The 20,204-nt window shown below is 40.7% G+C and overlaps 1 protein-coding gene across 1 annotated transcript in view; it reads right to left on the reverse strand.

Annotated features, from left to right (window-relative positions):
* LOC128687509 (nephrin-like) overlaps nt 1–20,204 on the reverse strand; it is a 721,388-nt gene that overhangs the window by 329,395 nt on the left and 371,789 nt on the right. Inside the window, exons 4-5 of the mRNA XM_070083853.1 lie at nt 17,683–17,873; nt 6,218–6,380 (exon numbers count right to left, since the gene is read on the reverse strand). Of these exons, the coding sequence (XP_069939954.1) occupies nt 6,218–6,380; nt 17,683–17,873 (354 nt within the window). The remainder of the gene's footprint in view (nt 1–6,217; nt 6,381–17,682; nt 17,874–20,204) is intronic.

The following is a 20,204-nucleotide window of genomic DNA, read 5'->3' on the forward strand; positions in this document are numbered from 1 at the left end:
TGGGTCATATCGCCCTCACCTATTGTTTTCATGATGCCTTCAATCATTTTTTTCTCCTCCTGTTTTATTTCTTCAAAGTTGTCCCCCTTGGGTTCTTGGAGCCCGTACACAAAAACTGACCTCGCCCTTTCCTCCTCCCACTGAGTCTCCATCTGCTTTCTCTGAGGCATTTTATTTCCTTCCATTGACATGTTCTTGCCTTCAGTCCCTGTCATATCTGAAACTTCTATTCTCAGTGAACTGTCTTTCATGACCAGCTGTCCCTTGCTACTGCAGTTGGCTGTTAGAATCTCTGCATATAGCATACCTTCATTGTCTTCGGACCTGTCATTTGATCTTAGTGTGCTCCTCGTCTTTTCCCTGGCCCCACGTGGGTCTGATAGGGCCTTCGTGTACGTCATGTCTCCATTGTTGCTTACCATCCCCTTGTCTGTGCCTGACATTGAATTTCCTGATGTCACATCTGAATTGTCATTTGTCTCTCTAATCTGTTTCAGGCTTTGCAGTTTCTCTTCTAAGCACTGTATCCTAGCTTCTGCTGCTAAGACCTGTACTTCCCACTTCCTGCACTCTTCAGCTATCCGCTCCTCCATTTTCTTACTAAGCTCTACTATCTTCCTTCCCCACTCTTCCTTCCTTTTTTGGAGCTCTAACTCCCAGTCTTTCCTCCCTGGTTCGTCTACCAGATCTCTGGTTTTCCGTCCTCTAGGGCCACCCATTTGTGTGTGTGTGTGTGTGTGTGTGAACGATTGCGTGTATGTTTGTGTGTGTGTGAACGTTTGTGTGTACGTTTGTGTGTGTGTGTGTGTGTGTGTGTGTGTGTGTGTGTGTGTATGTGTGTGTACTCACCTATTTGTGCTCACCTATTTGTGGCTGCAGGGGTCGAGTATTAGCTCCTGGCCCCGCCTCTTCACCGGTTGCTACTGGGCCCTCTCTCTCCCCTCTCCATGAGCTTTATCAAACCTCGTCTTAAAACTGTGTATGGTTCCTGCCTCCACTACGTCATTTTCTAGGCTATTCCACTGCCTTACAACTCTATGACTGAAGAAATACTTCCTAATATCTCTCTGACTCATTTGTGTCTTCAACTTCCAATTGTGGCCTCTTGTTTCTGTGTCCCCTCCCTGGAACATCCTGTCTTTGTCCACCTTGTCTATTCCACGCAGTATTTTATATGTCGTTATCATGTCTCCCCTGACCCTCCTCTCCTCCAGTGTCGTCAGGCCGATTTCCCTCAACCTTTCTTCATAGGACAGTCCCCGTAGCTCTGGGACTAGTCTTGTTGCAAACCTTTGCACTTTCTCTAATTTCTTGACGTGCTTGACTAGGTGTGGATTCCAAACTGGTGCTGCATACTCCAGTATGGGCCTGACGTAGATGGTATACAGAGTCTTAAACGAATCCTTACTGAGGTATCGGAACGCTATCCGTAGGTTTGTCAGGCGCCCGTATGCTGCAGCAGTTATCTGATTGATGTGCGCCTCAGGAGATATGCTCGGTGTTATACTCACTCCCAGATCTTTTTCCTTGAGTGAGGTAGATTAGTCCATTTCAGACCCCCAAACATACACGTACAAACGCACTTACATAAATACACTTACATAATTGGTCGCATTCGGAGGTAATCGTTATGCGGGGGTCCACTGTAGTCCCCTTTTTATAGTTTGGCTTTTCCCGTTCGACTCCTGTTACCCTCTCCACCTGTAAGTCTACTATGTAATCAAAACTCAGGACTATGTGGTCACTAGCTCCGAGGGGCCTGTCATATGTGATATCATCAATGTCTTAGCTATTCAGGGCGAACACAAGGTCCAATCTTGCTGGTTCATCATCCCCTCTCTCTCTGGTAGTGTCCCTGATGTGTTGATGCATGAGGTTTTCCAGTACCACATCCATCATCCTGGCTCTCCATGTTTCGGGGCCCCCATGAGGCTCCAGGTTTTCCCACTCGATCTCCCTGTGGTTGAAATCACCCATAACCAGTAACTTTGCTCTGGGTGATTGAGCTCTTCATGCCACCTCAGGCAGTGTGTTCACCATCGCTCTGTTGTTCTCATCATATTCCTCTCTTGGCTTCCTGCAGTTCTGTGGTGGGTTATACATCACAGCAATGACTACCTTATGTACCCCAGATTGAATTGTGCCTACTATGTAGTCCCTTTATCCAATTTCGTCCATGCCTTCCATTTCCTCAAAACTCCATCGTTTTTTTTTTTGAGCAGTGCAACCCCTCCTCCCCCTCTACTCCTGTCTTTCCTCAGGATCTGATATCCCAGACTGCGTCTGTTATTGTCTCAGTGAGTTTCGTTTCTGTGACTGCTATGATGTCCGGGGACTTCTCGTTGATTCTTTCATGCCACTCCTAGTATTTATTTGCTATTCCATCTGTGTTTGTGTACCACACCTTCAGCTTCTTGTCTGTCATGGTGGACCTCGGGGAATATTGGGGTTGGGGGAGTGGGAGCCCTGGAGGGGCTATGGGGGTTTGTGGTGTGGGTGGGGTTTGTGATAAGGGTGAGGGCAGAGTGCCCATAGGGAGCTGCTGTAGCAGTGGGGTTTGTGATGTGGGGGCAGAGGGAACAGTGTATGGGTTTTGGTTGAGATTGTTCAGCTGCATTGGGGTTGTCACAGTGTGGGTGGGGTTTATGGTGGGGGTGGGGGCAGAGTGCCCAAAGGGGGCTGCTGTAGGGGTGGGGTTTGTGATGTAGGGGGTGGGGGCAGAGGGAACAGTATGCAGATTTTGTTTGAGATTATTCAGTTGCTTTGGGGTTGCTGTGGTTGGAGTCCTTCTGCGGGTGTCTCTGTAGGGTGTATTTGTCCTTCCACCTGAGTCTGGGTTCTGCTTGTCTTCATCGATGCTTTCTGCTCCTCCTTTCGTCTTTGTACCCTCTCTCTCAGTATCGTCCTTTCTTGATGTGTTCTGTCGCGATCGAGGTACACTCTCTGGTACTTCATATTGTCCCTCAGTCGTGCTTTCTCCTGCAGGACCCTTGTTATTTTGACAGGCCGTCTCCTTCTGCCCACAAACCACCCAGTTCTTCAAAAATTTGCCACCTGAGTCATGTCTCCCTCACCTATTGCTTTCAAGATACCTTCAGTCACTTTCTTCTCCCCCTGGTTTGTTTCATGATAGGTTTCCCCTTCAACTTCTTGTAGCCCGAAGACAAACACTGACCTCTCCCTCTCCTCTTCCCACTGTGTCTCTCTTTGCATCCTCTTAGATGTTTTAGCTCCTTCCATCGAAACGTTCCTGCCTTCAACCCCTGCCCTTGCTGCAGTCCCTATGCTCAGTGGACTGTCTTCCCTGCTCAGCTGTTCCCTGCCACTGTAGTTGACTGTTAGAGTCTCTGCATAAGTCATGTCTCCTGCATTGACTGCAGGCTTCTCATTTGGTCTTCCTGTACTCATCTTTTCCTGAATCCCTACAGCCCCCTCGTCTGTGACTGGTATAGAAGTTCCTGATGTCATGCCTGTGCTGTCATTTGTCTCTATATTCTGTTTCAGTTTTTTTAGCTCCTCTTCTAAGCACTTTATCTTATCTTCTGCTGCTAAGACTTGTAGCCCCCACTTCCTGCTCTCTTCAGCTATCCTCTCCTCCATTACCCTGCCGAGCTCAGATAGCTTCCGTCCACACTCTTGCTCCATTTTTGTGAGCTCTAACTCCCAGTCTTCCCTCCCAGGTTCCTCCCTCCTGGGTTCGACCTCCAGATCCCTGGGTCTCCGCCCTCTTGGGTTACCCAGTTTTTTTTACCACGGAAAGGAGCTTGCGTGTGAGAGAAAGGGAGGGAGAGAGAGAGAGGGATAGAGAGAGAGGGAGAGAGAATGCTAGGGATAATGAATGTGAACGGAGGAGAGTGAGGGGAAGCCAGGAGGAAGGGGTAGGAAAAAAGGAAAGATGAATTGAAGGTGTGTGTGAGGAGGGGAGAGAGAGAGAACGAGAGGTCGAGAGAGAAGATAGAAAGAAAGAGAGAGAAGATAGAAAGGAAGAGAGAGAGATTGAGGTGAGGGAGGGAAAAGGTGGATAGAGAGGGAAAGAGAGAAAGGTAGAGAGTGTGTGTGTGTGTGTGTTTTTGTGTCTTTGTGTGTGTGTGTGTGCGTGTGTGTGTGTGTGTGTGTGTGTGTGTGTGTGTGTGTGTGTGTGTGTGTGTGTGTGTGTGTGTGTGTGTGTGCGCTCACCACTAAATCAGAGAGTGAAGGTAAGAAAGAAAACATCATAATTTTTGAGAGTAAGAGGGGTCCCAAGTGGAACGGTATGAGAGCCATCGATTTTCCTAGTACACATGAATGATCTACCAGAGGATATCAAATCCTGTGTTTGCTGATTACATGAAATGAATAAGAAGAATAAGACGATTAAAAGACGGAAAAAGGCTACAAGAAGAGTCTTAGAGGCTGCAGATGTGGTCAGATAAGTGGCTGGTGGCAAGTAATCCAGATAAGTGCAAGGTTCTGAAAACTGGAGATGGTGAAGCATTTACGGAACTCTGGAAAAGGACCTAAGAGTAGTCAATACACACAACGCATTACCAGAGTTGCATACACTCTATATAATGCATAACATGAGCAACGCATGAGAGGGGTAACGAATTTTAGAATTACCAATTTACCTTAACATGGAATCCTGAACATTGTACATGAAATAGCATACGCATCACAACAGTCCAAACCTTATCTTTTTTAAATGACTTGAGGTTTGCATTTAGGTTCCAGAATGTATTCTAAGAATCGTACAAGAGAGAATGGTCAGAGGAGACATGACAATGACGTTTAAGGTATTCAAAGGTTACGATCAATCAGACTGGGACAGACTGAAGTGTGAGGCACTGAAGCAAGAGGACGGATACTTTAGGAAAACTTTCTTAATTAAATCAGGGAACGGATGGTGTTTGAACCTATGGCAAGTTCATCTTAAAACTCAGCCCTGTGCATTAACAACTCGGCCAGCCGGCTAACGTGCCACGGGTTCAAGTCCCACCCGCCCCATGGTTTGTTTACAATGGCGTTATTACGATATGGCGAGTCAACCCTTTAGCCTCAACGTGGTAAACAAGTGTAAACATAGGCTTGATGAGGAGCGGTGTGGCCAACAACATAAACACAACTCTGTGAGCAGATATAGCAGCCATGGATGCCAGAAACCAGCAACTGTCATCAATATGTTTTACGAGAGAAAGCAGTGACCGTAAGTCTCTAACTCCACCGCTCAACATAACGATATGGACACACTACACCGTTCTTCACAACACTACTACAACACACCTGCAACACAATGCAGCAGCACACTGAAACACGATTCAGCAAAACACAATGCACTGCAATATACAATAACAAAATTTACCTCAATACAGCACTTTTAAACGAAATAAAACTAATACATTTTTATAGAAGAATCTGCAACACAACACACAAGAATGCAAGACAAAACAAGACACTGTAATACACTATGCAATGATAAAACAATACAACTCAATATACCAACAAAACAACGCATTACAAAATACAACAAAATATCACACTTTACAAAACAAAATACAACACAACACAAAAAATACAAAAAGTCACAACACAAAACAATATAGTACGCTGCAATACAAAACTCTAGAAAATAATTTTAAACAATGCAACACAGTATTACACAATACATCGCATTCAAAACAAAATACACCACAATACAATACTAATACAAAACATTACAATAATACAGGACAATACCAAATATTAACAAAACACACACAAGAAGACCATGCAACACACAGTACAACACAAGACAATACATCATACGAAATTCAACACACAATACAACAAACAACACTACAACATACAACAATACAGCTTGCAGCTATACAACACACAAGAATACGACTTGCAATAACACATCATACAGCAATACGACACACAACAATACAACACGCAGCAATGCAACACACAACGCATCACGACAATACAACACAGAATACATCACGACAGTACAACACAAAATACTAGACACTGCGCCTTACCACAAGGCAATGCAATACAATACATAATACAGGACGACACTACAACTCACCACAGTACAATACAACACAGAATATAACTCACCAAAATACAAAGCAATGCAATGCAACACAATACAACGCACAACACAGGTTACTATACTTCGCCATAAGACAATAAACACGACACAGAACACACCAACTCATAACAATATAAGATAATACAATACACTACAACTCACGGTTCATGGTGACTGTAAGAGATGCGCTAGTTGGTGTGGTCACATTGCTATTGGAAGCGTAACAGGTAAGGATGGCGTTATGGAATGTTCTTGACAAACGTAACAAGTTGAGCTGGTTCACTGTTATGCCTGACGACCGAGATTCCTCCGTTGCGTCCAGGACCTGCAGACAAATAGGGAAGATAGCGGGTGAATATATATGGGAAAGAAAGCAAAGGACGTTGTCGTCTACACTAACGGTATCTGTAACAGAGAACTATCTACCTCTCTACATTGTGGATTATCATGTATTAAGTAGATAAGTTTAGTTAGGGGTTGACTCTAAGGCAGCGGGTATACAGGGCAATATTTCGCTCCTGTCACGTTATCATACCTTTTACCTTGTTGCTCATTATATTTTTATCATGCTTTCTCGCATATAAAACAATTTGGACTGATCAGCAAACATGACAAATAAACTTATACTCGTGAGCATGGAGGTCGTGAGGGCTCCAGCATGTCCACTTGGTTCTTCAACGACTGTATTGTCTTCATGCTGATAACATTAGGAGGTAGTTTATTCAGATCTGCTATAATTCTGTTTTCAAAAATACCCTGTCATACATTCTCGTTGCACCTTCTGCAATATGAGATATGAACTCATTGAGCATTTCAAATCGTTCTTAATGTTTGTATCAATGCCATTCTATATTTTAAAGGTTTGAATGATACCTCCTCGCAGTCTCCGATTGTTAGTTTCAGAATGATGGAACGAGTTTGGTAGCTCGTTCCTGTACCCTCACCAGTATATCTTTGTTATGTAATTTGGAACCAAAACTGGATGACACGCTGAAGATGCAGTTTAACAAGTGAATTATAAAAGTCAATATGGTAAGTGGTATTTTGTGCTCAAAGTTTCTAGCTATGAATCTTAAGTCTGGCAAATTTACGGTACATTACATAGATTAATTTGCTTCCAAACATTTTGTATTCATGTTTGAGGATAATTCCAAAATGTGCTACTTTGTACTTATCTACGATGAAACTCATCTTTCACATCTCTGGTGACGGCGCAAACCTGTAGAGATCACTCTGCACAAGGAATCTGCTGTGGATGCTGCAGTGTTCCCCAGTCTTATCTCTACCTCGAGATCGCTTATTTGGAATCCTTTAAGGAATACCTTTTATGAAGTTGCCTATTATTTTTCCTTAGTTTATTTTCTTTTTTTCTCCAACATTTACATTTTATTTCGCTCATAACTCGAGAACGCCTCATCCATTCAGCTTCAATTTTTTCAACACTTGTGTACAGTAGAGAAGAAAAAATCTTGGAACAATTGCCATTTTCCCGGACCCCGTGACCAAAGATGTTGAACCCATTCCAGTCTTCCTGGAATGTCTTAGATAACTTCCAAAATCCTCAGTTAAATCACGTTAAATATTATTCAGTTCGCCTCTTCTGAACGGTTTCAATATTCGTCTTACGACCAGGATTGTATCTATAAAGCTTCATTACCATGCAGTCAAACCTCGTATTCGTTGAAATCTGTGCCATAAGTGGAGCATGACTATCAGATCAGCTTCAAATGCTATTGGATGGCATAAAATTAAGTCCTAGTTTGTCAATATATTTTGAATCAATAGTGATAGTAATTTTTATTCAATAATTGACGAACGCTTCTTCTGACTGGCTTCAAAATATTATATAAGATAAATTCTAAAATAAGAAGGATACCCCACAAGTGTAGTTCAAGTACAAATTTGAGATTCTGCTAAAATAATTAAAAAAAAATAAAACAGAATCGTTTGGATATAATTTAATTACTGGAGAATGCCTTTTCTGGTCGGCTTCAAACTTTTACAAATGGTGGACTTTATTAAGACACAGATTGTTGCTCACTCTCAAGCGTGTAAATTTCAATTTGCCAATTGTATAATACAATTTGTCTTCCGGGTAATAACAAGAGAATGTCTCTTCTAATCAGCTTCAAACCCTAAATGTTGCTGTATCTTAAAATGAGTATTTTTTTTTTCATTTATTTTCTGCTATATGGATGCCATTTTGCATTTTTTACCAATTTTATGACACTGGATATGATAAAGAACAATAAGGCATAATATCGTGACTGGAACAATACGCGAATAGCCCCATGTGTCTGGAACAATACGCAAATAGTAATAAAGTTGGTAGAATTACCGACAATATGTAAAGTAAAAGGACACAAGTGCAACTAATGTGACATTTATTGTGGCAACGTTTCGCTCTCCAGGAGCTTTATCAAGCCATTACGTAATGGCTTGATAAAGCTCCTGAAGAGCGAAACGTTGCCACAATAAATGTCACATTAGTTGCACTTGTGTCCTTTTACAATACGCAAATAACTCCAAGTGACTGGAACATTAAGCAAATAACCCCATGTGACTGGAACAATACGCAAATAACCCCATGTGTCTGGAACAATACGCAAATAACTCCATTTGTCTGGAACAATATGCAAATAACACCATGTGACTGGAACAATACGCAAATAACCCCATGTGACTTGTAAATGGTCCAAGTCCGACCAAAACGTCGTGATAAGGTTTTTCTCTCGTATGCGCGGGTTTTGTATTGAATTTCATAATAATAATGATCAAAATAAAATAATTTTCCTTACAGGATTCTAGAGAACTATGAAAAGAATTTAAATAAGAAAAGCAACCTGGAAAGAAAATAAAAAAAAGTCAGCGGTTTTATGGGATTTTTAGGTTCAACTGTACAAGATTTACTTATTTTTTGGAAGATTTTCAACAACATTTTCGCTTGTTTTATCAAAAATTTTCGTTACTCGAGAATGTCTTCTTCGATCGGCTTCAAAATTTCAACGCTTGTGTAATGTATATTGGGCAAAATTTATGGCAATATTTTCATGTGTGAATATTTAATGCACAATCCTACATAGATCATTTCCAAATTTTGTTCCTAAGTAGAGACAGACTCCTCTGATCGGCTTCAAATATTTCAAATATTTAGAAGTTGATATATTTAATGGAGTGACTCTATTTTGCCACTTTTAATGTGGAAAATTATATAGTAATATTTTAAATGATTTCTTTATTTTGCTTTGATGCTGGTGATGCGCTCTTGATCCATGGAACTGAACTTATCTCTCCTTGCTTGGATCAAACTTGAATCATTACCATGCCATAGGCGCCATTTGACCACTGCAGGTTTAACGCTTTCCACTGATTATAACAACTGTGAACGGCATCGATCTTCATTGGTTGATGCATCGTATGGAATGGATGGAACGTTTCATAGGTTTAGGCTGTGCAGGTACAAATGTTGCTGGATTCTGTGCAATAACTGGAAAATTCATCTTCTGGATTCTGTGCAATAACTGGAAAGTACATCTTTGGGATTCTGTGCAATAACTGGAAAATGCATCTTCTGGATTCTGTGCAATTTATTTATTTATTTATTTATTTATTTATTATAAATTTGTGCACACATACAGAGGTACAAAAAAAAATACAGATAAGAGCAGTATGCCAAAGCCACTTATACTATGCATAGCATTACGGGCTGGCTTAAAATTAACTTAAGATTAACTAAGCAATGATGAAGTCAGTGATAAAACATTAATGTAAACAGATTACTATAAAGCACAAGTGAGTATTACAAAGACAGGTCATATGAAGGATTCTGTTAGGTAGTGTATTTAAAAAATAATAAAGTTAGATTCGGTTTTAGGTTTAACATTTATGTGATATAATTGTGAGAAACATTTAAGATATACAATTTATAAGGTTCAGTTATTCAGTATTTATTTGGTTTTGGGTGAGTAAGTGATCTTTGAGTAGAGACTTGAATTTATAAACATGTGTTTCTTTTATATTTACAGGTAATGAATTCCAGATTTTAGGGCCTTTTATGTGCATTGAGTTTTTGCATAGTGTGAGATGAACACGAGGAACATCAAAGAGTGATCTGTGCCTTGTGTTATGGTCATGTGTTCTGTTGAGGTTGGCAAGGAGATGTTTGAGGGGAGGGTTAATATCAGAGTTAAGTGTTCTATGTATGTAATAGGTGCAGTAATAAGTATGGATGTTTTGTATGGTGAGTAGGTTTAGTGTATTGAATATTGGTGGAGTGTGCTGCCTGTAGTGAGAATTTGTTATCATTCTAACTGCAGCCTTTTGTTGGGTAATTAGTGGTCTGAGATGGTTAATTGTTGTTGAGCCCCATGCACAAATTCCATAGGTGAGATAGGGGTAAATAAGAGAGTGATATAGGGCCAGGAGGGCTGACTGTGGAACATAGTACCGTATCTTCGATAGTATGCCTACAGTCTTGGAAATTTTTTTAGAAATTTGTTGTATATGTGTATGAAATTTGAGTCTATTATCAAGGTGGATTCCTAAGAATTTTCCCTCTGTTAGCTTTGTGATAGGTGATCCGTTTATCATTATGTTAAGAGGGACATCTGTAGCTCTGTTACCAAACTGAATGAAGTAGGTTTTGTCAATGTTTAGTGTAAGTTTGTTAGTCCTCATCCAGGTAGATATTTTCTGTAATTCGGTATTTACAGTATTGGCTAGTGTGACTGGGCTCGGGTGAGAGAAGACGTATGTAGTGTCATCTGCAAATAGTGTGGGTTTGAGTAATTGCGAAGCATTTGGAAGGTCATTTATGTATAGGAGAAAGAGAAGAGGGCCAAGGACACTTCCCTGTGGGACACCAACTGTAATTGGTTGCGCAGAAGAGTTTGCCCCATTTGCGTACACATATTGGCTTCTGTTGCTGAGGTATGACTTGAGGTAGTTGAGGGAGTGCCCTCTTATACCATAGTGTGACAATTTTACGTGGAGCAAGTCATGGTCAACTGTATCAAAAGCTTTACGTAAGTCAATGAAGATCCCCAGTGGGACTTCTTTTTTCTCTATTGCAGTGTATATATGTTCTAGCATGTGTATAATAGCATCATTAGTATTTTTATTAGGCCTGAATCCAAATTGGCAGGGGTTGAGTATGTTTTGGGAGATAAGGTAGGAGTAGATTCGTTTATGAATTAATTTTTCGAAGATTTTTGAGAGAGGGTGTAAGTTGGATATTGGCCTATAGTTATTCAACTCTGTTTGGTCTCCTCCTTTGTGGATCGGGGTGACCCTTGCTATTTTGAGTACTGTAGGGAAGGTGGAGGATTCAATGGATTTGTTAAAGAGTGTTGCAATGATTGGAGATAGCACTTGTGACACTTTTTTGTATATAAAGGGTGGTAAGGTACTTAAATCTCCTGCCTTGTTTTTTAGTGCATTGATAATAAGGGAGACTTCGTATGGGTTAGTCGGAGCTAGGAACAGTGTCTTCGGGTAGTTGCCGGTGAGGTAGTCATTTGGTGGGGTATCTGAGCTTGGGATTTTATTGGCAAGGTTTTGTCCTATAGTGGAGAAGAAATCATTGAGTCTGTTTGCTGTTTCTGTTGGTGGGAGTTGGGGTTCATCTGATTTTGCTAATTTTATTTCGCTATTTCGTGATATCTTTTTTGTTCCCAGAATTTCTGATAGGGTTTTCCAGGTCTTTTTTATATTACCTCGTAAGTTGGATAATCTGTTCTCATAATACAATTTTTTTGCCCTTCTTATCAGGCTGGTTAGGATTGACGAGTAACGTTTTGTTTGGTCTCTGGTTATGTGACCCATTCTGTACTGTTTTTCATATTGGTGTTTTGTATTTATGGATTTGAGAATGCTGGGTGTTAGCCAGGGACTGTTCAGTCTCTTTGCTGTCATCTGTTTAGTTTTTTTAGGGCAGTGCTTGTTATAGAGGTATTGGGTCTTTTTTAGAAAATTATTAATACATTCGTCAATATCTGTATAGATTTCTAGCTCAGTGTGCCAATCAATGTTTGCTAATGCTGTTGTGAAGTTATTAATGGCTGCCTCATTGTGAAGTCTGAAGGTGACTTTAGTAGTGTCTTGGGGTAGTTTACCAAGAGTTGTTATGAGGAAAGTAAGGTAGTGGTCTGTGGTATTATCTGTAATTATGCCTGATTTTAAAGGGGATATGGTGTTGGTCCAGATGTGGTCAAGTAGGGAAACACTAGAAAATTCATCTTCTGGATTCTGTGCAATAACTGGAAAATTCATCTTCTGGATTCTGTGCAATAACTGGAAAGTACATCTTTGGGATTCTGTGCAATAACTGGAAAATGCATCTTCTGGATTCTGTGCAATAACTGGAAAATGCATCTTCTGGATTCTGTGCAATAACTGGAAAATGCATCTTCTGGACTCTGTGCAATAACTGGAAAATGCATCTTCTGGACTCTGTGCAATAACTGGAAAATGCATCTTCTGGACTCTGTGCAATAACTGGAAAATGCATCTTCTGGATTCTGTGCAATAACTGGAAAATGCATCTTCTGGACTCTGTGCAATAACTGGAAAATGCATCTTCTGGACTCTGTGCAATAACTGGAAAGTACATCTTTGGGATTCTGTGCAATAACTGGAAAATACATCTTCTGATCACCTTTAAACGTTTAGTGCTGATGTGTTGTCCTCAAAAGAAACAATCTGTTAATATTAGATTGTGCAAATTATCATGTGCCAATTTTATTAATCAAATTAGTTTCTGTAAAATATTTGGAGAATGTCTCCTCTGATCAGACATAATTCACCGTATCTGACTTTCCTTGGTTATCCTGTGTTAAACCAACTTAATGTTCTTTTATGTGTCAGTAACATCTGTGCGCTTACACGACTGTATTAAATCGTGCAGCGACTGAAATACTTCAATTACTTAATTGCATTATCAACTTATGCAGCACTGCACAATTTAAGTCGCGTGAATTGAGGTACTGGGGACCGAGGTTATGGAACACGGCTATACATTTGTCGGACTGCGCAGCTACCGAGAGGCATTCAGAGGAAGGCTGGACAGATCATTGAGGAATTCCATTCTTTATGGGAAACTACTTGCATAACTAACTGAGCACCACATTTTGTTTCCTGTTCGAATCAGTCATTTACCCAGGCACGAATTTGTCTCCAATAACATGTGCTTCAGTATCGGCTATCAGTCGTAGATGATTACCTAGTCGTAGGCTTCGTGGAAACTTACAAAGACTGCATTTTCTGGAGCCTTTTCCTCCCATTTTTTGTATATCTGAAAAATTCGAGCTTTAGTTTCGGTTATTAGGTTGATATTCTCCAGAAAATTCATTATCTTTTCCTTAATAATAGTCACCATTTAAACCTCGGTACGGGTGGGGTTAGAGCTCATGGCAAATGAGTGGTGAACCTCCAGGTCAGTGCCTAAGCCAGCTGGCCCAGTGACATAAGCACTGGCCTGGAGTTTTACGACTCATTCGCCATGGGTTCTACCCCAGCCCGTACCGTGGTTATTACGATTTCGTGAGTCATCACTTGCTTATATAAAACTAACGTTGAGCTGATGGAACGAGAGTTGAAAGTACAAAGCTAATTTCTCTTCTTGAATATGAGTGTAACATATGCAGGTTTCCAGCGTATTTTTAGTGTACTGTAACGATATGTTATATGTTAGCAGTAATGGGTAAGCCATTTGGTATGTATGTTCTTTCATAGCTCTGCCAGGTACATAACTCACCTGGCCCTCATAATTTATTTATTCTCGAAGTGTCCTGGTATTTTTATTATGTCAAGGCTGCTAATTAGGTAACAATTAGTTCGCTGGTGACAGGTCCTGAAGACAAATTTTACGGACAGTGGAAATTGGTATTAAGAGAGAGAGAGAGAGAGAGAGAGAGAGAGAGAGAGAGAAGCTTTCCCTGCTTTCTATGGAATCAACGCAGTGAGGTAATTTGTTTATCTCACTTTCTCTCCCTCTCATTTTCTCCCTCTCTCTCTTCTCTTATTGTTTGACTCTCTCTCTCTCTCTCTTTCAGTGCATCATCCGACCTCTGTTACCCTCAATATTTCCAAATCATATTCCTGTTCTCTAACTCGTGGTCGTTCCCTTGTTATATGGCAGCAGTGCCAGATAACCCGTGGTCGTTCCCCTTGTCATATGGCAGCAGTGCCAGATAACCCGTGGTCGTTCCCTTGTTACATGGTAGCAGTGTCAGATAACCCGTGGTCGTTCCCTTGTTATATGGCAGCAGTGTCAGATAACCCGTGGTCGTTCCTTTATTTTATGCAGCAGTGCCAGATAACCAGTGGTCGTTCCTTTATTATATGGCAGCAGTGCCACATAACCCGTGGTCGTTCCATTGTTATATGGCACCAGTGCCAGATAACCCGTGGTCGTTCCCTTGTCACATGGCAGCAGTGTCAGATAACCAGTGGTCGTTCCCTTGTTATATGGCAGCAGTGTCAGATAACCAATGGTCGTTCCTTTATTATATGGCAGCAGTGTCAGATAACCAGTGGTCGTTCCTTTATTATATGGCAGCAGTGTCAGATAACCAGTGGTCGTTCCTTTATTATATGGCAGCAGTGTCAGATAACCAGTGGTCGTTCCTTTATTATATGGCAGCAGTGTCAGATAACCAGTGGTCGTTCCTTTATTATATGGCAGCAGTGTCAGATAACCAGTGGTAGTTCCTTTATTATATGGCAGCAGTGTCAGATAACCAGTGGTCGTTTCTTTATTATATGGCAGCAGTGTCAGATAACCAGTGGTTGGTCGTTTATTATATGACAGCAGTGTCAGATAACCAGTGGTCGTTCCTTTATTATATGGCAGCAGTGTCAGATAACCAGTGGTCGTTCCTTTATTATATGGCAGCAGTGTCAGATAACCAGTGGTCGTTCCTTTATTATATGGTAGCAGTGCCAGATAACCAGCGGTCGCTCCTTTATTATATGGCAGCAGTGTCAGATAACCAGTGGTCGTTCCTTTATTATATGGCAGCAGTGTCAGATAACCAGTGGTCGTTCCTTTATTCTATGGCAGCAGTGTCAGATAACCAGTGGTCGTTCCTTTATTATGTGGCAGCAGTGTCAGATAACCAGTGGTCGTTCCTTTATTCTATGGCAGCAGTGTCAGATAACCAGTGGTCGTTCCTTTATTCTATGGCAGCAGTGTCAGATAACCAGTGGTCGTTCCTTTATTATATGGCAGCAGTGTCAGATAACCAGTGGTCGTTCCTTTATTCTATGGCAGCAGTGTCAGATAACCAGTGGTCGTTCCTTTATTATATGGCAGCAGTGTCAGATAACCAGTGGTCGTTCCTTTATTATATGGCAGCAGTGCCAGATAACCAGTGGTCGTTCCTTTATTCTATGGCAGCAGTGTCAGATAACCAGTGGTCGTTCCTTTATTATATGGCAGCAGTGTCAGATAACCAGTGGTCGTTCCTTTATTATATGGCAGCAGTGCTAGATAACCAGTGGTCGTTCCTTTATTATATGGCAGCAGTGCCAGATAACCAGTGGTCGTTCCTTTATTATATGGCAGCAGTGTCAGATAACCAGTGGTCGTTCCTTTATTATATGGCAGCAGTGTCAGATAACCAGTGGTCGTTCCTTTATTATATGGCAGCAGTGCCAGATAACCAGTGGTCGTTCCTTTATTTTATGGCAGCAGTGTCAGATAACCAGTGGTCGTTCCTTTATTATATGGCAGCAGTGTCAGATAACCAGTGGTCGTTCCTTTATTATATGGCAGCAGTGTTAGATAACCAGTGGTCGTTCCTTTATTATATGGCAGCAGTGTCAGATAACCAGTGGTCGTTCCTTTATTATATGGCAGCAGTGTCAGATAACCAGTGGTCGTTCCTTTATTATATGGCAGCAGTGCCAGATAACCAGTGGTCGTTCCTTTATTATATGGCAGAAGTGCCAGATAACCAGTGGTCGTTCCTTTATTATATGGCAGCAGTGCCAGATAACCAGTGGTCGTTCCTTTATTATATGGCAGCAGTGCCAGATAACCAGTGGTCGTTCCTTTATTATATGGCAGCAGTGCCAGATAACCAGTGGTCGTACCTTTATTATATGGCAGCAGTGTCAGATAACCAGTGGTCGTACCTTTATTATATGGCAGCAGTGCCAGATAACCAGTGGTCGTACCTTTATTATATGGCAGCAGTGTCAGATAACCAGTGGTCGTTCCATTATTATATGGCAGCAGTGCCAGATAACCAGTGGTCGTACCTTTATTATATGGCAGCAGTGCCAGATAACCAGTGGTCGTTCCATTATTATATGGCAGCAGTGCCAGATAACCCTAACTGAAAAAAAAATGTTTTGAGAAATTGCATCTATAATAAATTTTATTTCACGGCAAAAGTTTCAGTATTACAAAGGCAAAAAGTGTCGCATGACGTTCCAAAGGTTATTAATGTGATATGTGGACGGAGGGGAAGAAATGCTGATATTAATTTGTTGAGATTTTAATAAAATATGATTTTTCGAAACTGTATTAATAGGGAATGTATATACAAGGAAATTGTAGAAATAAATAAGGAATGTATGTAGAAGAAACGGGTAAACAAGTCTTAAAATATATATCATAGGATGCTTCTGTCTGATAAATCTTGCTTTTTTATATATATGGGGTAAAAAGACAACAACTGAATTTTTTACCACCCTGACTAACTGCCGCCAAGGAATAGTGACCCGAAGAAAACATATTGACCATCATCCAGTCAACAGCTCTCCCACTAGACGTGTGAGGGGTCCGCAGTTCGAATGGCCTTACGAAATGTAACATCCTCACCGCTCCTTAACTTTGCTGGTACTTTTACTGTTCATCTCCTGCAATCACCTGCACCTTATTTGTATATCTTGTTTTCTTGCTCACACTCATGTGACGATCCGTAGCTGGAGCTTTTGTTCAACGGACCTAGGCCTTCCGCTGGCTTACTGGTCCACCTCTTTAATTTTTTTTGTTATAATTAAAACCATTATCCAAACTTTCTAAATGACGTTACGTCTTAAATATCCCTCCTACACACTCTGAATGATACCTGTGGTAACCCCACACAGTCTTCTAATTTATTCACTACTAATACTCGACATAACATTTATAAAACACATGTTATAAGTAGTGCCACTAGCCTTCTCATTGCCACCTTTAATGGCGGTGCCTCACACTCATTTATAAATGTTGGTGCCACTAAACTCTAGTACATTCCATTTTAATTACGACTTTTTATGTGATGCGTAGTGGTTCACGGAGGAGGACGGTCAGTTTGGGGAATATCAAGGTCAAGTGATTTTAAAGCTCCATAAACGGAGTCATCAGATGACTAAGAACAGCTGAACCAAACATTTCCCAAATTTTTTGTAGCCAGCAAAGCACCAGCTTTTAAGTAAATGGTATTAATAAATATGTTTAATATAGGGGTAACAGGAAAAGGAAAGTATAAACTTGTCTACTCTCTCTCTCTCTTTCTTTCTTTCTCTCTCTCTCTCTCTCTCTCTCTCTCTCTCTCTCTCTCTCTCTCTCTCTCTCTCTCTCTCTCTCTCTCTCTCTCTCTCTCTCTCTCTCTCAGTAGCCTTGCATCAATACTGACCTCATCCTGTGTCATCCAGACGAGGTCAGGAGGTGGTTGGCCGCCGGCGACGCTGCAGGTTATGGCCAGAGAGGCTCCCTCCTGCAGTGGACCCACCACCCCACCTGTGGCCCGCTGGCTCCCAACTCTCAAGATGGGTTGGCCAGGCGGCACCACCACTTGAAGACTCAGGTACGTCCTTCTAGATGATGCTGCAGAGGGAGAGAGAAACTGGTGATGCTGGCAAGAGGGATACATGGATTTAATTTCAATGAAGGTTAGATGTATAGGACTCATTTTCCCCGTTCACCTAGAAGAAAATAGGCCCTAAAGAACTGATGCACTTTTGTGAGTCGCAGATTAGGAAAGGTGAGAAATATGGGATAATTTCCAAACACCTGCTGCCTCTGATTGTCTGGTGGTTAAGAAGTTCTTATATGTAAGCCTACTGTTTAGTACCATACTGGAAGTGTTCAGCTAACAGGAAATAGACAGCCAGAGGTCTGACTTCAACTGTCATGTAAATATTTGAGAAAACCGACAAGTGGAAGAACATGGAAGAATGAGACACTTGTGCAACTTTTGGGAATCTTTATTGCGGAAACGTTTCGCCTGTTAGCGGCTTCTTTAGTCCAATACAACGAACAGGAGGAATTTGAGACAATCAGTCATCTTCTTCCACCGTTCATCTTACAATTGGAGTCGTTCGGGCTGAAGAAGCCAGTGGCTGACATAAAATTTCTTAATTGAAGATTCTCAAGTGCTTCAGTTGTGTGGTTGTCTTGGAGTATCAAGGCAGACCAATGGAAATAAGTCACACTGATTTATTTATTTTGTTATTCTGGTTTATTATCTCTCTGGAGTTAATAATCAGAAGAAAGTAATCTAGAAAAGACACGTTAGTGATGGTTGGGTTTGCCGGAAATTTGATATTTATGGGAGTGGGATTGCAGGGGCTATGGTGGGAGTTGGTATAAATGGGTTTATGAAGATTGTGAGTTTTGAGTATAAGGACTGCGGTAGTGGTTGTTCAGGGAAGTGACTGTAGAGGGAAGGGGAAAAGTCATAGTTGTCGAGATGGCGGGAGTGACTATAATTGTGACGTTCGGTGTGATATACTCATTTAGTTATACCCACGTATGTGTGTTAGCAGAACTCGAGACACAGCACTCGGGCCTACCGCTCAACGACCAATGTCACTGATTTCTGGCGTCTAGAAGGAAGACAAACCGAACTGGGTTTGCTTAGAACCTGATCTGCTAGCCACCCGAAAAATATATATTTGATTGTGTTTGTTTAGTATTAAATTATTGTAAACGTATTTAAAATATATTTAGTTGGGTTAGGCTAAAATAAATTGTTCTTGTTATAATACGGTTAGGTAAGTTTTCTAAGATTCTTTTGGAGCAAAATTAAAAATTTTTACAATAACATTAATGAAAAAAATATATCTTTAAACGGATAAGAGAAAATTTCAGAAAGGACTTAATTTTAAATGAGTTCTTGCTAATTGACCAGTTTTACATATTCGGCACGACATATATATATATATATATATATATATATATATATATATACATATATATATATATATATATATATATATATATATATATATATATATATTCGTATAGTCGGACTTGAGTCCTGGAAATGGGAAGTACAGTGCCTACACTTTAAAGGAGGGGTTTGGGATATTGGCAGTTTGGAGGGATATGTTGTGTATCTATATACGTATATGCTTCTAAACTGTTGTATTCTGAGCACCTCTGCAAAAGCAGTGATGATGTGTGATTGTGGTGAAGGAGTTGAATGAAGATGAAAGTATTTTCTTTTTGGGGATTTTCTTTCTTTTTTGGGTCACCCTGCCTCGGTGGGAGACGGCCGACTTGTTGAATATATATATGTATATATATATATATATATATATATATATATATATATATATATATATATATATATATATATATATATATATATATATATATATATATATATATAAATATTCTTACTTTTCTTTCAACAAACCGGCCGTATCCCACCGAGGCAGGGTGGCCCAAAAAGAAAAACAAAAGTTTCTCTTTTTAAATTTACTAATTTATACAGGAGAAGGGGTTACTAGCCCCTTGCTCCCGGCATTTTAGTCGCCTCTTACAACACGCATGGCTTACGGAGGAAGAATTCTGTTCCACTTCCCCATGGAGATAAGAGGAAATAAACAAGAACAAGAAGTAGAAAGAAAATAGCAGAAAACCAAGAGAGGTGTGTGTGTATATATATGCTTGTACATGTATGTGTAGTGTGACCTAAGTGTAAGTAGAAGTAGCAAGACGTACCTGAAATCTTGCATGTTTATGAGACAGAAAAAAGGACACCAGCAATCCTACCATCATGTAAAACAATTACAGGCTTTCGTTTTACACTCACTTGGCAGGACGGTAATACCTCCCTGGGCGGTTGCTGTTTACCAACCTACTACCTCCGTATTGCAGTGGCTCTGCGCCTTGCTGCCCCAGTTCACACAGAATATACGTGTATTTGCG

The sequence above is a fragment of the Cherax quadricarinatus genome, chromosome 11 (genome assembly GCF_038502225.1).
Source record: "Cherax quadricarinatus isolate ZL_2023a chromosome 11, ASM3850222v1, whole genome shotgun sequence".
Taxonomy (NCBI): Eukaryota; Metazoa; Arthropoda; class Malacostraca; order Decapoda; family Parastacidae; genus Cherax; species Cherax quadricarinatus.